The sequence below is a fragment of the Mobula hypostoma genome, chromosome 27, assembly GCF_963921235.1.
Source record: "Mobula hypostoma chromosome 27, sMobHyp1.1, whole genome shotgun sequence".
In the NCBI taxonomy this organism is placed as follows: Eukaryota; Metazoa; Chordata; class Chondrichthyes; order Myliobatiformes; family Myliobatidae; genus Mobula; species Mobula hypostoma.
Window position 1 is genome coordinate 5,858,192 of NC_086123.1, and position 17,762 is coordinate 5,875,953.

The 17,762-nt window shown below is 42.6% G+C and overlaps 1 protein-coding gene across 2 annotated transcripts in view; it reads left to right on the forward strand.

The window, feature by feature from the left end:
* LOC134338526 (hepatocyte nuclear factor 1-alpha-like) overlaps positions 1 to 17,762 on the forward strand; it is a 228,235-nt gene that overhangs the window by 148,818 nt on the left and 61,655 nt on the right. For both annotated transcript variants that reach the window (XM_063034416.1, XM_063034415.1), the window contains exon 7: positions 6,013 to 6,204. In XM_063034416.1, coding sequence (XP_062890486.1) covers positions 6,013 to 6,204 — 192 coding nt within the window. The remainder of the gene's footprint in view (positions 1 to 6,012; positions 6,205 to 17,762) is intronic.

Consider the following 17,762-nt stretch of genomic DNA (forward strand, 5'->3'; position numbering starts at 1 on the left):
GGACCCCTGCATCTGTAGTGAAGCAGCCCCTTCATAAGGAGGTAATCGGGGGCAAGGGAGAAGTAAAGCTTTGGTGCTGCCTTGAAGTATGTGAATGAAACCTTGTCCACTAAAGTGCTGTCTTTGCTGAATGCAAGATGAGCATAATTACATTCCAACAAGGATTTCGATCAATGAGTGCTCTTGAATTAAAAGTTTAATTACTATTTTACTAATGTCCAGTGATGACTTGCCTGAGTGTGCAGGCATTAAGGAGGAAGAGGAACTATTTTTCATTCAATGCAGTGGAAAAGACAAACACAGCTGACTTTGAAGTGTGATATCGTGCCTGTCCAAAGCAAAAATACATGCAGTGGCCACTTTATTAGGTACACAACGTACCTAATAAAGTGGCCACTGAATACATGTTCATGGTCTTGTGCTGCTGTAGCCTATCCACTTCAACATGTTGTGTCTTCAGAGATGCCCTTCTGCACACCACTGCTGTAATGTGTGGTTATTTGTGTTGTGTATTTAATATTTCAGAAAGACCTGAGTAATTTTGTAAATATGTTACTGCTTAAGCATTCTTGATTTGTTTATATAATTCATTATGGGTTATATATAAAAATAGGTGAATTGCGTACCTCGTAACATTACCATGTGATATGTGCCCGCCTCACTTAAAGTAAAATGAACTAAGACTCACATCATTTTGGACTCCTTTGTTTTCCTTTTAATCAGTTTAATGTTTGGGAATAACAAAACATAACAGTGGCAATGAGACATTTTTAAAACAAACCCGAGATGACTACCTACCTGTGAAAGTTCAGCACGCATTTTTCAGAAGGGAAGACATGATCGAGTTTAAACAAAAAGGCAGAAAATGTATGAATTCACAGGTTCATAAACAGAGAGTACCAGCTGATAATAATTGTAAAAAAACAGCAGAGATGGTTGGCTGCATTCAAAAAGATTGACACCATTCTTTTCACATCAGACAACTGGATTTTGTACATACAGTACATTGAGCAGTATTTTAAAGCAAATGGAATAGTCAATAAGAAACAAGTATCAGTTTTGCCCAGAATATTGGATTTAAAGGCACACAGTTTACTTAGGAGTTTGACTGTTTCAACCAAACCAGCTGAAATGAGTTTTGCTGAATATTGTGACAGTAATCCAGGAGCATTTAGAAGTGAAATAATTGTTGAATGTTGAACATTTTAGGTTTCATTAGTGGAATCAAAAGAAAGAGGACTCCATTTCAGCATATATGGCTGAAATGAAGAGATTCTCTAAGCATTGTCAGTTCAGTAATGGGCTTAATGACGCACTGAGAGATCATTTCGTTTGTGGAATGTTACAAGAAAGCATTCAAAATCGACACCTAAGTGAAGTAAAACTTACATTTAAAAGAGCAGTTGAAATTGCTGTCTCAATAGAAACAGCAGACAGAAATGCAATTGAATTGCAGTCAGGAATCAAATGTGAATGTGTAAAACAAATTTCAACATCTAAGCAGAATCTGACCTGGCCAAACAAATTGCGTTACTATTGCAGTAGGGACTCACATACACCAGACCAATACAGGTTTAAAGGTGAAACTTTCAGAAAATACAACAAAGCAGGTCACATACAAGGAGCATGTTGATCAGACAAATATAAATAGAACTGCACAGAGAAGAGAAATAGATAAAAAGTCAAGTCGCAATTTCAAAAAAGAGCACTAATCTGCGTGCAATTGATGAAAAATCTGATGATGATGAGAGTGACACAGGACTGGCTAGCCTTGCGATTTAAATGTAAAAACTAACAATAGACAAGTAATATTGCTTAAACCAGAAGTGAACAGAGATTTAATAAGGCAATACTCCAGTGAACTAAGATGAAGATGCACTAACTAGAAGACGACAAAAGAAAGCAAGGGAAGGTGTCCAGGGCAGTCAGAACCACTTCCTGCAGTACCAGAGTCAATTTCTATAACAATCATGGAGGAGGCCTCAGAACCTGAGATTGTTTCACTGCCGCAAGTCTCCTGCCAAGCAAAGTTATCCTCCTTGTCAGGAAAGAGTTATTCCCCAAGAGTTAAAAAAAGCCTCTGGGTTTTCCCCCCCTCCCCCCTTTCTTTCTCCCTGGGCCTCCTGTCCCACGATCCTCTCATATCCCTTTTGCCAATCACCTGTTCAGCTCTTGGCTCCATCCCTCCCCCTCCTGTCTTCTCCTATCATTTCGGATCTCCCCCTCCCCCTCCCACTTTCAAACCTCTTACTAGCTCTTCTTTCAGTTAGTCCTGACGAAGGGTCTCGGCCTGAAACGTCGACTGTACCTCTTCCTAGAGATGCTGCCTGGCCTGCTGTGTTCACCAGCAACTTTTATGTGTGTTGCTTGAATTTCCAGCATCTGGAGAATTCCTCTTGTCTCCACAGTGATTAAGTCTTTAGGCCTGAATGGTGACAACTTAAGATTTACAATGCTGAGGATGTCTGTATATACAGTAGTAGTTGTATTATATAATACTCTGTGTATATAGTTGAGGTGCATTCTCTATTGAGTTGGAGTTTATAGCCAAGCAGGGAGGAGTACTGTGTACTTAATATTTCAGTCATAGTTGAGTAATCTTGTAAATATGTTGTTGATTAAGCATTCTTTGTTTGTTTAAACAATTAATTATGGATTTCTGTAAAAATCAGTGAATTGCAGACATCATCATGATATGTGCAGTCTTTGCTTAAAGTAAAACAAACTAAGACTCGCATCATTTTGGACTCCTTTGTTTTACTTTCAATTAGTTTAAAAAGTTTTGTGGTTACAAAACATATTTTGAGTTACTCATGCCTTTTTGTCATCTGGAATAAATCTGGCCATTCTCCTCTGACCTCTCTGATTAACGAAGTGTTTCTCCCACGGAAATGCCACTCTGGATGTTTATTTATTTTTTGGGTTTTTTTTTGCATCATTCTCTAATCTCTAGAGACTATTGTGCGTAAAAAATCCCAGGAGATCAGCAGTTTCTGAGACACTCAAACCACCCTGTCTGGCACCAACAATCATCCTATGGCCAAAGTTACTCAGATCACATTTCTTCCCCATTTTAATGTTTGGCCTGAATTCACAATTGAACCTCTTGACCATGTCTGCATACTTTAATGCATTGTGTCGCTGCCACATGATTGGCTAATTAGATATTTGCATTAACAAACAGGTGTACAGATGTACCTAATAAAGTGGCCATTAAGTGTATTCATACCCCTAAATCAGGGTAGTGACTTTGGATAAGAAAAACCACCTAGTAGTCTGTCATTGTCACTGTGGGAGCATTCTTCTGTGCTCTGCCCTCCCCCTCCTCTTCCCTTCCCCTCCGTAGCATCTACGGGGGTGGATGATCATGCAAATTTTCATCATCACTGACCGTGTTTTGTTTCTCCCTCCACTTTTAGTAAGTCCTGTGACAGTGCTGTTCATTAACCAAAAGGACAGGATAAATCCTGTCAACCAGTGTAGGCTAATCACAGAGTTACGTGAGCATGAGGTTATGTGTTCAGAAGTAAATAAACCAGAACTGCTAGAAATGCTCAGGCATCTCCTACCGAGAGAGAATTTATTGATTTACTGTAGAGGTGCCCTTTCAGTCCAATAAGCCCACACTACCCAGTTACAGACATGTGACCAATGACCCTACTAACCTGTGCTACTTTGGAATGTGGGAGGAAACTGGAGCACCTGGAGGAAACCCACACAGAGAACGTACAAACTCCTGAACCTGCATCACTGGCTCTGTAATGGCATTATGCCAACTGCTACACTATCATGCCACCACAAATGTATTGGCGACCTTCCATTAATCATATTTTGTTTCTACCTCAGATTTCCACTGTTGTGGTGTTCGCGTTCATTTGGGTTTGGGTTCAAACGAATAAGAGGTCACTTAAGAACAGGCAACCAGGAGATTTCTTGTCTCGGCAGGAATGATGAATGTGTGGAGTAGACTTATAAACAGCCAAGTCCAGTTTGCTGTCATGTGCACAAGTATGAAGTATTATACAGGTACATTGAAAAAACTCGCTTGCAGCAGCTATAGGCACAGACAACACAATATAAAATATAGCTAAATTATAGACACATTATACAAGACAGTGCGGAGAGGGAGAGAGGAAGAGCTGTGCAAAATAAGACCTTAGTGCAAAAAAAAGACACAACCAGAGACGAGTCCATGGTAGTGAAAACGGTGTTCAGTGGTGTTCCGTTGATGAGCTAGGGTTGGTGTTCAGCTCAGGTCAAGAATCTGATGGTTACAAGAAAACAGCTGCTGTTGAACCAAGTAGTGTGGTGAATGCAAACAAAATTAACTAATTTGAAAACGCACTTGAATATAACGAAAAGGAAAGAGCTTAGCACAACTTTAATTCATGGTCTTTTATTTAAATCCTGTGATTAATCTTTGATTAATATCAGCTGTGGCTCAGTTTATGACTCCCTCAGCTCCGAGGCAAGATTTGGGCACGGGTTCTATTCAGAGACCTGAGCCCAATTTACGATGCATTTCTGGAACTCTGTAAAATCTTGGGGTAAAGCTTTTGTTAATACTGCAGAAGTATCAATGGATGGAGCAATTTGAGGATCAACTAGGGAAGGGCAAGATATAAGGCAAAGTTGCTTTCATACCTCTTGGAAATATGTAAGCATTGTGCTGAAGAAGTGTTGCACTGTTGGAAATGCTGTCGCTGGGATGAAATGTGAGAGTTATGGAATTATGAATAAGCCTGTCAGCCCATCACATATGTGCTGACCATTTTGCCCATCTATGCTAATCCATCTGCCTGTATTAGGTCCTTATCTTTCCATGCCTCGCCTATTCAACTCTCTGTTTCAATGCTTCTTAAATGTAATGATTATATCTGGCTCCACTACACATTCTGGAATTGCATTCCAGGTATCAACCACTCTCTGTGTAAAGAACATTCCTCTCTAAGATCCTCTTTAAATCTCTTTCCTTTCACCTTAAACCAATGCTCTCTTGATTCTGGCACTCCAGGCATGGACCAAAGATTCTGACTGTCTATCAGGGGTACCTCTCGGCCTCCATCACTCTGAGGAAAACAAGACCAGCCTATCCAATCTCTCCTTATCCTACAATCCAAACAACATTCTGTTGAACCGGTTTTCTCCCTCTGTAAGAAAGGCAATAGAGCACTCCTGGTGTGTTGGTAGAGATCTAGTCGTCAGCCAACATCACTGAAAACCAGGTGATCTGTGTATTGCCACTTTATTGTTTATGGGATCTGCCACTGTGCCGTCTGCACAATTCAGAACCGTTGTCAACTTCCTAGCTCTTTACTTCATCCCACCCCCTCCAAGTTTCACCTGTCACCTGGTGTTTCTCTCTCCCCTTCTCCCACCTTTCAAATCTACTCCTTAGCTTTTTTCCTCCAGTCCTGACGAGGGGTTTTGGCCCGAAACGTCGACTGTACTTTTTTCCATAGATGCTGCCTGGCCTGCTGAGTTCCTCTGGCATTTTGTGCGTGTTGCTCAGATTTCCAGCATCTGTAGACTTTCTCTTGTTTCAGAAGTGTTCAGTTTGCTTTGATGTTTTGAGCCAAGATGCTCTGTCAGCACTGGTGAAATGCTGGGCCCAAAATGTGGACTTTTTATTCCTCTGTAAAGACGCTGCTTGACCTGCTGGAGTTCCTCCAGCATTTTGTGTGAGTGTTACTCTGGATTTCCAGCATCTGCAGAATCTCTTGTGTTTATGTTCATTTTGCTGCATAGCTCCCTGATGGTGTGTAAATTACTATATAAATGGACTGAGGGAAGAGCAAAGGTTGGATAAAAATGCAGAAAACTACAAATCCTTGGAACAAGCTCAGCGGATCCTGAAAACTCAATGATCCTGTCACAAAACAATCCCTTGGATTGTCTACAATATGTGTTGAATTAGGGCTTATTAAAGTGTCTCGCAGTTTCAACATTATGGAATGCACCAGTTTAAAAAAAAATACTGCCTAACGCAAATATTTTCAATTGTGCTTTCAGGTCTTGCCACGACTCAAGCTCAGAATGTTCCGGTCATTAACAGCGTGGGCAGCAGCCTGACAACTCTCCAGCCAGTGCAAATTCCTCAGCAGCTTCACGCCCACCCCCAGCAGCCAATCATGCATCAAGTCCAAGGTCACGTCGCCCAGAGTTCGTTCATGGCAACCATGGCACAGCTACAGAACCCACACGGTAAGGCCCTTCTGTTTATTGTCATTCCAGTGGGCTGAGGCATCAAAGTCAGACTGCCACCCTTAGCGCTCCAACCTGGCCCCCATCGCTTCATACTTGTTAAGACTTTATGCGCGATGGGTCTGGATTCATTTCACAGACCGTTGCAATTTGCCGACATGCTGATCAGATATTCTGGGAGCAAAGGCAGTGAAGTTTCTTCCTTTTCCTTCGAAACTCTTGAACCACCAGCAGTTCATGCAAAATAATTTCATTTGTAGTAAAAGTATCTTATTAACTGCAATAACGATCTTCTCAAGCAACTAATGAAACCATTTGACCTGATGAATGGGTGCATATTAGCTAGGTAACCCAACAGAAATTGCCAATTAAAGATTGCTTCATGGGCTTTGTTCTTTAAACACTAGGTTTTTCCAACATTAGTAAACATTACAAACACATGAAAACAGGATAGTTTTGAGTATTAAAGCCATGGTTTAGGTGCTCTTAATTCACCTATGAACAGTCTCAGCTCAGAACATCAGCTGTTTATCCCCCTCCACAGATGCTGCCTGACTTACTGAGTTCCTCCATCTTCTTGCATGTGTGTTGCATAAGGTTGCCCACATCTGCAGAATCTCTTGTGCCTGCAATTGGTCCTTGTCCACTGCTACTCCTGGAAAAGAGCATCTCCCAGTAACACACTGCGATATTAGAGGAAATTAGACAGTAAAAAAAACTGCACAGGTAGCTTCAATTTGTTTTCACCCCGCAGGCAAACAATACACTCTCTTTGAAAGAGCAGGGAATTGAGGGCTATGGGGAACTGGCACAGAAGAGGAATTGAGGTCAATTACCTCTCAGCTGAATACTGTATATTTATGAGTTGTATTCTTAACCATTATCTTATATTTCTTTCTACCAAGCCTTGGCTCTAACTGAGCTCCCAGCTCACCTCTGGAATCCATGATGTTGTACTATTATCAGCCTTACAGTGAAAGTCATTGTAAATTGCTAGTGTTTAGTTGAACATTAAACCTGATGAATGTAAGCACCCATTACAATTCGTAAAACCTAAAACTTGGATTTTCAGAAAGTATTTGACAAGTGAGGTTGCTTAGCAAGTTGAGAGCCCATGGTATTACAGGAAAGATACTAGTACGGATAAAGCAGTGGGTGATTGGCAGGAAGCAAAGAGTGGGAATAAAGGGAGCCTTTTCTGGTTGGCTGCCGGTGACTAATGGTGTTCCGCAGAGGTTGGTGTTGGGACTGCTTGTTTTTAGATTGTATATCAATGATTTGGATAATGGAATTGTTGGCTTTGTGGCCATGTCTGTGGACGATATGAAGATAGGTGGAAGAGCAGGGCCGGTTGAGGAAACAGGGAGGCTGCAGAAGGACTTGGATAGATTAGGGGAATGGGCAAAGGAGTAGCAAATGGAATACAGTGTTGGGAAGTGTATGGTCATGCACTTAAGTAGAAGAAATAAAAAGGTTAGACTATTTTCTAAATGGGGAGAAAATTCAAAAATCTGAGGTGCAAAAGGACTTGGGAGTCCTTGTGCAGGAGATTGGGGCTGAGTGGGAAATGGATCAGTCATGATGAAATGATGGAGCAGAATCGGTGGGCCAAATGGCCTAATTCTGCTCCTATATCTTATGGTTTTATGGACACTGTCGTACATTGTTCACATCACCAAACCGTCCACTTGAAATTAAGTAACCTGCTAATCTGATCAGCTGTCGTTGCCTTCTGTTGCTTGTAGTTCATGAGCTGTCTTTCTGTTGTAGCCATTTCTTGAAAAAATTGACATCCTGCTCAAGGTGTGGTGTGGTATGTGACTTCTGAACTTTCTTACTTTTCTTTGAGTCTCCCTTTTTGAAGCCTTTATTGGCTTTAATATTGTGCTCTGACTGTTGGTAAAATGTAGCTAAAAATCGTTTGGCTTAAAACAAATAGTTGCCACCCTCATCAGATATGCCTTCCTCCTATATAATCCAATGAAATTACTTGACATCTTCCTCAACCTATATAACCAGTTTGCTGGTTCTCAATAATATATACTTGCTGTTCAGTCCAGCAGTGGTAATCTAGTGTGAGTTGTTTCAGATTGTTATGTTTTGCTGCTTTTAATCAACAGAATTCTCTCTAGTTGAGAAATTACTGGGCACATCTTTTTCCAAAAGCCTTGTTGGAGCCAATCAGTTTGTACTGTTGATTCTCTGAGAGTTCCTGTCCCTTAAGTGCCTTAGTCTCAGTCGTCCACATTTGCTGTTAGAGCCTGTCATAGATTCTATCACGTTAGTTAAAGGATATTGCAATATTTAAGTGATAAATATACTGTATATCATGAGATTAGTTGTTTTGTGGCAACAGTACAGTGCAATACATATAAAGTTACTGTAAGAAATATAGAAAATATAATTACAAGTATTGCAAAAAGACAGCAGAAGGTGAGGTAGTGTCCATGGTTTCATGAGCCGTTCAGAACTCTTGATGGTGGAAGGAAGAAGCTATTCCTGAAATGTTGAGTGTGTGTCTTCAGGTTGCTGTACCTCCTCCCACCCTGATTAGATTAGATTATGAGGACACACAGTCCTCTTTTATTGTCATTTAGTAATGCATGCATTAAGAAATGATACAATGTTCCTCCAGTGTGATATCACAAAACACAAGACAGACCAAGACTGAAAAACTGGCAAAAACCACATAATTATAACATATAGTTACAACAGTGCAAAGCAATACCGTAATTTGATAGAAGAACAGACCATGGGCACGGTAAAAAATGCCTCAAGGTCTCTCGAAAGTCCCAACATCTCACGCAGACAGTAGAAGGGAGAAACTCTCCCTGCCATGAACTTCCAGCGCCGCAGACTTGCCGATGCAGCATCCTGGAAGCACCCGACCACAGTCCGACTCTGAGTCCGTCCGAAAACTTCGAGCCTCCGACCAGCCCTCCGACACCGAGCACCGAGCACCATCTCTGCCGAGCGCTTCGACCCCGGCCCCGGCAACAGGCAATAGGCAAAGCCGAGGATTTGGGGCCTTCCCCTCCGGAGATTCTCGATCGCACAGTAGCAGCGGGCAGCGAACCGGGCATTTCAGAAGTTTCTCCAGATGTTCCTCCATGCTTCTCACGTCCGTCTCCATCAAATCAGGATTGTGCATGGCCCCTATTTAACAAATACGATATCATTTCACTGGAGAGGCCACGCGTGCTGCGTCACGCCGCCATCTTCCATTGTAGCAGTTAGAAGAGGGCATGTCCTGGATGGTGAGGATCATGAGTGCTGGATGCAGTACTTCTTGAGGCAACACCTACTGAAGATGCCCTCGGTGGTGGGGAGGCTAGTACCCCTGATGGTACTACCCACAACCCACCACAGCTTCTTTGCCTCCATTCCTCCATCAGCAATGCTTGGGCACTGCTCCCTGATACAGAAGCTGGATGCCCTTTGCTAGAAAATTATCCCTTTGAAAGTTAGAGATGCAGCTTTGGTATAACATTTTCAGATGTGATAGGACTTTGGGATTACCTTCACCCACCCACCACTGCCCACGCAAAGAACCACGCCCTAACAAAGGAATTTGTTTTTAATAATCATGAATTACTGTAAGATAATGCTAGGTTTGCTATTTCTCCAATATCACTCTGATACTGCAATCTTGTTCTGAGGTCTTCAATTTTATTTTCAAGGGACTGTACATTCGCCAGCAGGGTAGTCAGCAGTGGAAATCTAAAGCCTCTGTGTTTCAATTGTACCTCAGACTGGCTTTGCGCCCGCACTCTTGCTTTCTTAAAGGGGAACTGGACACAGAGCTCGAGCCTGTAGTCCAGGATCTGTTGAGTAGTGATAGATTTTTTTAGATGTCTCAAAACAATGTTGCTTAGCGAAGTACCCATGTCTGTGGCTGTGGCTTTCAGCTGTAGTGGTCCTAAACTGGAATATTTGGTGATTCCCATCAGAACTGCGTGCAAAGAGTTGTCAGTTACTGGTGCCATCTTGTCAAAGTCACATCACAGCCCCTGTCATAGTTACCTTGAAAGGAGAATGGCTGGTTGTGTTAGAAAGGATATCTCCGATGGTCAGCAGCATTAGAGGAAATGCAAATTCCCAGTTCTTGTCTGACTTGGAGTCAGCAGCCTTATTTTACAGTATAGTTCCTGTGCTCACCCATGCGGCCTGCTGGTGAGATACAAGAGGCACTTATAACATTGCCAGCTAGCCAGATTCCCTTGGAAAAGGAGGCTAAAGCCCATAATTATTCTGATTGAAATGTGGGATGTGATACCACATTCATGTGACCAGAATTTCCAGCTTTGGGTTCTCATAGTTCCTTCCTTTATTCAAAAACTGTCTTCCTCTTTTTATACACCCTAGTCTTTATATTGGTACCACAAACATAAATAGTGCCAAAATAATTTTATCTTTATTCTTCGTGATAGTACTTTGACTGGTTTTTACAACAAACCCTGGAGCTTGTATGAAGCCTTAGGCAATTATAACTGAATATTTCACAAGAGCCGAAGCTTTGGTAGGATCTGTGGATAGGGTGTTTCTGTACACTGGGAAATGGGAATACAGCTCATTTTGTAATGACTAGTTAAGCTTTATGGTATAAGGATTAACCCAAGGAAAGCTGAGGTTGCCACACCCTTCTCATTTTCTCCTGGAATGATTTTGGAGCCTGGATACAAATAAATGAAAAACATTCCAGCCTGGGACAACTTAGAATACCATGAATTTAGATATTTATGTCTAAAGAATGTGTTACCTTTTTAAAAAAGGATGGGATCAGTGTGTGAGTGGATGCCAGGAATAGGAACTAAGGAACTTAAGGAAGCAATAATTCAAAGACACCTAACCCCCCCCCCCCCGCCCACCGCGAGTCTTTACACCTATAGCAATTTCTCATTGTCATGTTACAATAACATAAACTATTCCGTCCAGTCTATGATGCCAGCCTTGCTGGGCACGTCTGACACTGACACTAACAGGACTCTTTTATTAGTAACATTACTGTATCTGCCTGTAACAGCCACATTTATACACACTTGATCTCACTTTATTGGAGATAGGGCCTTTTGCCCGACCCATCCCTATCCCACTTCTTTGGAACTGAGACTAACTTGCTCTCTCCCTTCCCCAGTTCTGATAAAGGGTCTCGGGCCTGAAACATTAATTCTTTCTTTCCACGGATGCTGCCTGACCAGCCTACTCTTTCCAACAGTTTCTGATCTTTATTTTCCCATTTCCAGCATTTGCGGCTTTGTTGATTTTCATAAACGTTTGACTGTGGCCGTGAGTTTTTCACAACAAGCCTATGGGCCAAACCAGACCTCTCAATAAGTTGCCGTAAAATCAATGTGACATGCTGGAGGAAAAGAGGTCAGGGTGGATAAAAACCTCTCCCAGTGTGGGTTGTCTGCTGCATTTTATGACCTGGATCGAAATTGAAAGCAATGTAACCTAACAGTGGACTTAATTTTCACCATCACAACTGTTCACATCCAAATTTATTGCTACAGAATGTTCTGCTTAAATCAAAGCAACATGTCCTTCAGAGTGCACATCATCCGTGTTCATATCAGCCAGACTCGCCCTCCTTGTAAGCCTTAAATCTTCAAAAGAGGCAGTCATTATTTGATCGAAATCTCATTTATTCAGATCAGGCCCCCAGTTGGTGATGCTAAATAATTGGTCTGCAAGGAATTGAGGGGAACAAGCTGGTTGGATTAAATTCTTTTGGACGGTTTATTACTGTTCCTTTAACCTTGAGTTAGTCCAGTTTTTCACTGTGGTGTTGCATTGATTGCAGCAATCAATCTAAGGAGATGCAGGAACAGTTGCAGCAGCGGTTTGGGTTACAGCAGATTTAATTCTTTTTTCTCGCAGCAATTTTTTGGTCCATCCCAGCTGCCTTGTACTCAAGGACTTTCCCCTATAGAGCTAACGTCTCCCGTGGCAGCAGTGGTATCGCTGTGAGGCAGAAATCACACGGTCTCACCTGTTCACTGCTCTTGATTTCACTACCTGTGGAGAAGACTTCAAGCTCTTAGAGTCATATAGTAGTACTGTATGGAAATAATCCCTTCGTCCCACTCACCTGTTCAGATTGGAGGAGCCCATGTTTGAGCCATATCCCTCTGAACCTTTCATATCCATTTACTTACTCAAATGTCGTTATTGTACCCGCATCAAATACTTTCCTTGACAGCTCATTCCGGGACGAGAAGATGGCGGCACGATGCAAGGCATGCAGCTCTCTGGTGAAATGATATCATATTTGTAAGTAGGGGCCGTGCACAATTCTGATTTGATGGAGACAGACGTGAGAAGCAGAGGAACATCTGGAGAAATTTCTGAAATGCCCGATTCGCTGCCGCTGTTACTGTGCGATCGAGAATCTCCGGAGGGAAAGCGCCAAAATCCCCGGCTTTGCCTGCTGCTGGCGACCAAGGCTGAGGTCAAAACGTTCGGCAGAGATGGTGCTTGGTACTCAGTGTTGGAGGGCTGATCGGAGCTTGAAGTTTTCAGACGACTCAGAGTCGGACTGTGGTCGGGCATGGCGGGGAGAATTTTCTTCCTTCTCCCGTCTGCGTGAGATGTGGGACTTTCAAGAGACTTTGAACTTTTTTACTGTGCCATGGCCTGTTCTTCATCAAGTTATGGTATTGTTGCACTGTTGTAACTATATGTTATAATTATGTGGTTTTGTTAGTTTTTCAGTCTTGGGCTGTCCTGTGTTTCTGTGATATCACACCAGAGGAATATTGTATCATTTCTTAATGCATGCATTACTAAATGACAATAAAAGAGGACTGCGTGTCCTCATAATCTAAAACAAAAGACACACCACCCTCTGGATATAGAACAAGAGGTTCATCAGATGATGGAAGTCTAGAGCAACACACACAAAATGCTGGAGGAATTCAGCAGGTCAGGCAGCATCCATAGTCCTGATTAAGGGAGTCGGCCCGAAGTGTTGACTGCTTATTTTTCCTCTAACATTTTGTGTGTTGCTTGGCGTGATGATGTTGGTCTCTCAGGTCTCTGTTACTTATTAACCCTGCCATTTAAAATCTAGGCCCTCTAGTGTTTGATCCCCTTTCCCTGGCAGGGGGAGGGGGAATGACAGTGTCCATTTATCCTAGTTGGTTCATATAAAACCTCATTGTTTTATACACCTCCCCTCTCTCTCCTATGTTTCAACATTGAAGTCCTGGTCTGCCCAATCCATCCCTCTAACTCAGTTTCTCAAGTACTTGAAATATACTCTTGGGACAATTTCTTAAGTGACGAGCAGCTAACAGCTCCCACAATCAGATCCTGAATGGCTTTCAAGACCTGACCAAGAGTTGAAAAGGTTTACATGAATGCAGCCCACTTGTAACATCAGATTTCATCCCAAGTGCTTCAGAGGAAACTGTACTTTTGAACTGTTGTAACTTTGGAAAAATGGCAAACTATTTGTACAGTAAAAATCCCACAAGCAACAATGAAATAAATGACTTCCTGGTGCTCTGTGTTGAAGGATAAACTAGATCAACAACTCTGTGCAGATTGGGGACATAGTAGACAGCGAGGAAGGCTATCAAAGCTTGCAGTGGAATCTGGACCAGCTGGAAAAATAGACTGAAAAATGGCAGATGGAATTTAATGCCAACAACTGTGAGAGGTTGCACTTTGGTAGGACAAACCAGAGTAGGATTTGTGCAGTGAATGATGGAACAGGAGTGTGGTAGAACAGAGGCATCTGTGAATACAGATCCTTGATGGCCTTCATAAATCAGAGTATTGAGTACAGGAGTTGGGATGTTATGCTGAAATTGTATAAGACATTGGTGAGGCCAAATTTGAAGAATTCAGTTTATTTCTCATCACCTACCTACAGGAAAGATACCATAAAGATTGAAAGTCTACAGGAAAAAATGACAAGGATGTTGTAGGAAAGGTTTAATAGGTTAGGACTTTATTCCCTAGAGTATATGAGAATGAGGGGAGATTTAATACAGGTATACAAAAGTATGTGAGGCGTACAGGTAGGGTAAGTACAACCAGTCCTTTTTTCACTAGGTTGGGTGAGAGGTCACAGGTTAAGGGTGAAAAGTGAAAAATCTAAGGGGAACCTGAGGAGGAACTTCTTTGCTCAGAGGATGATGTGAATGTGGAATGAGCTGGTATGCAGGGCTACAGTCCAATTGCAGGTCACTGGGACTAGACAGAATAACAGTTGAGCATGGACTAGATGGAACTAGTCTGAAAGATCAATATTGCTCAGAATCCATTTGTCTCACCCTGTCTCCAGTTCCAAACAGTTTGCCGCTCTTTTCTTGGCTGAATGATGACCTTGTTCCCAAAGCAATGTTTGCTTCCCATATCTGCTTATCCAAAGGTAATTCCTGGTCAGAAATGGACCGCCACCAGCCCGTATCCTCCTCACGGTGAATAACATCGCTTGAATAAGACTGTCATGGCAGAAAATTCTCTCAGAGTTGCATCTGCTCTGCAACTATTTTTTTTAGATTATGAGGACACGCAGTCCTCTTTTATTGTCATTTAGTAATGCATGCATTAAGAAATGATACAATATTCCTCTGGTGTGATATCACAGAAACACAGTTCAGACCAAGACTGAAAAACTGACAAAAACCACATAATTATAACATATAGTTACAACAGTGCAAGCAATACCGTAACTTGATGAAGAACAGGCTGTTAGCACGGTAAAAAGTTCAAAGTCTCTCGAAAGTTCCACATCTCACGCAGACGGGAGAAGGAAGAAAACTGTCCCTGCCATACCCAACCACAGTCCGACTCTGAGTCGTCCGAAGACTTCGAGCTCCCGACACCGAGCACCATCTCTGCCGAGTGCTTCGACCCCAGCCCCAGCTGCCAGCAACAGGCAAAGCCGGGGATTTTGGGGCCTTCCCTCCGGAGATTCTCGATCGCGCAATAGCAGCGGCAGCGAACTGGGAATTTCAGAAGTTGCTCCAGATGTTCCTCCATGCTCTCATGGCTGTCTCCATCAAATCAGAATTGTGCACGGCCCCTATTTAACAATACGATATCATTTCACCAGAGAGGCTAAGCGCACTGCATCGCGCCGGCTATTATTTCACAATTCAGTGGATCACACAGTGCATGGATGTCTCAATAGATAAATGGAAGACTTTAAAGGACAAGGGAGCCACTGTAACGAGATTGAAAGTTAAGTGCTGGCCAGGGTTCTGAGGAGAACTCCCTTGTAAAATAGTGTTGGAAACTTCCTGATCCATCTGAAACTCACATCCAATAAACAGCTGTCAAGATCGTTTCTGCATTCTCCCTTTGCTGCATGGAAGTAAAATTCATACTGCGCGACAAGCATGGGTGACATTACAAAGCCCCAGGGAGTAAGTGACAGAATTGCCCTTGGGTGAGAAACTTTGCCGACTATGACTTCTGTACAGATGACACCAGGACTATTGTACAGCTTACATTGTAACGAAACTGTTGAATGCACCAAAGTATGATCACACCTTGAGCCAGGCACTGACCTCAGCTGAGCCAAAGCCCCAGTCAGACCATAGCCCTTGTACTGTTGATTCAGTGAGCTGAGTTATCATTCAACACAACTGAAACCTTCATTTTCGCACATGATGATAAACGGAGATCTTTTTGCCATCCCTGTAGCTGTTAGGGTTTGAATGACAGAATCTGAATAAAGAGCAATTTTATCCATGCCGTTATTTGTCTGTCAACTGATATAATTTGAACAGATTTTCTCAGCATTGCAATGTGGCGGCTTGGGAAGTTTCCCATGTGCTCTGTTAGAGGAATGACTGAATTTCACAAGTACAGTACAGCTGGTTGTTTCTACTTTCCAGCTACACCAGAAAGTTTGCAGAATGAGAATACTGTTCCAAAACAGAGTGGCATGATTGGGTCACCCTAATGTTGTGTGTGTGGGGCCTCAAATTACCTGAAGTGTCGTTTCCGCTACAGTCTGGAAGATTCGTCGCTGTGTGCAGTCAGGGACTGAAGTTCAGATTCACATAAATGCAGTGAAATGCAGTGTTTGTGTTCATGAGCAACACACCCAAGAATGTGCTGGTGTGTCGCCACACATTCCGGTGCCAATACAGCCCGACAGGGCAACACAGAACACAACAAAACCGAACGTACCAAGCAACAACAGTGAAGCAAGCCCCAGTCCTCCCTACACAGTCCTTTGAACTCCATGACAGGCCACTTCGGCCTCCAGCCTCCAGTGGACTCAGACTCCCAGACAATGGGACTTGGACATTTCCAGCAGACGACCATAGATTCGCAGACTCGGGGCTCTGGTCATTGTGCCTAGATTTCCGACTGACCTTCGGCCCTAATCTGCAGTATCGACCTAGGGCTTGCTGATAGTGAATGAGGACACTGGACCAGAACTCCAGGCCTTGAGCTCTGGACTGTCCGATGACAGGGTCCTGAATACTAGGCCAACCCTGGTCCTGCTGAATCACGTACCTAGGGGCTCCCACATCCTCAGTGGTCAGCCGGCCCAACATCCAACCACATCCATGTCACTTGCCTTCAAATGAGGAGCAGAGGCTTAGACTCAGGCCTGATCACTAATTCCCCACATCCCTGTCCCTAAATCCGAACCTGATCTCTAGCTCCCCTCTCTATCCCCAAACCTTTCCTACGAATCTACAAAAAATAAACCCTAAAAACAACTAAGTGTGAGCTGCAACCTTGATGGAGACTTAGCTTGGTGCCATCTTGGGACATTGGAGTCCGTGTAGAGAAGATCTGTCGATCAGTGAGGTCTGGAACATGGAAACCTGAAGGGGTTATAGTCTAGAGGGTGGTGTCAGGAGCTGGATCTGTAAGTTAAAGAACAGTTCTGCAAACAACAACAGTGCTTCCATTTTTAATAATGTACATTGGTAGGCAGTGTTCCTTCTCCTAAAGCAACTGATAAAACTGATATAGAACAAAAGGTCTTGTAATTACTTGTTATGCTTTGTAACTCCAAAAACTAATCAAAAGAAAAACAGGGGAGCCGGGACACGTTTTGTCGTCTTTGTTTTACTTTAGTGAGGCATGTACATGGTAGTGTAATGACGTGTGCCATTCACATACTTCTTACATATAACCCACAATAAATTCTGTAAACAATAAAGAATGCTTAATCAAACAATATTGCAATTTATAAAATTACTCAGATATTAGTGAAATATTAAATACACAACACTCCTCCCTGCTCAGCTATAAACTCTAACTCAATATAGAATGCATCTCAACTCAAATATGTAATGTATTGCCCTCTACTCATATACTATACATAATGTAATTTGATATCCACGGCATAGTAAATTTTAAATTGTCCCATTCGGGCCTAAAGATTTAATTGCTGTGAAGGATTTTTTATTTTTGTGGGATAATGTCTTTCCTGATGAGGGGTGGGGGGGGGGGTCACTCTGCTCGTTAGGAGAGACTTGTGGCTGTGAAACAATCTCGGGTTCTGGCCTCCTCCATGCTGGTTGTAGGATTCAACTCTGGGACTGCGGGAAGTGATTCTAACCGCTCTGACCATC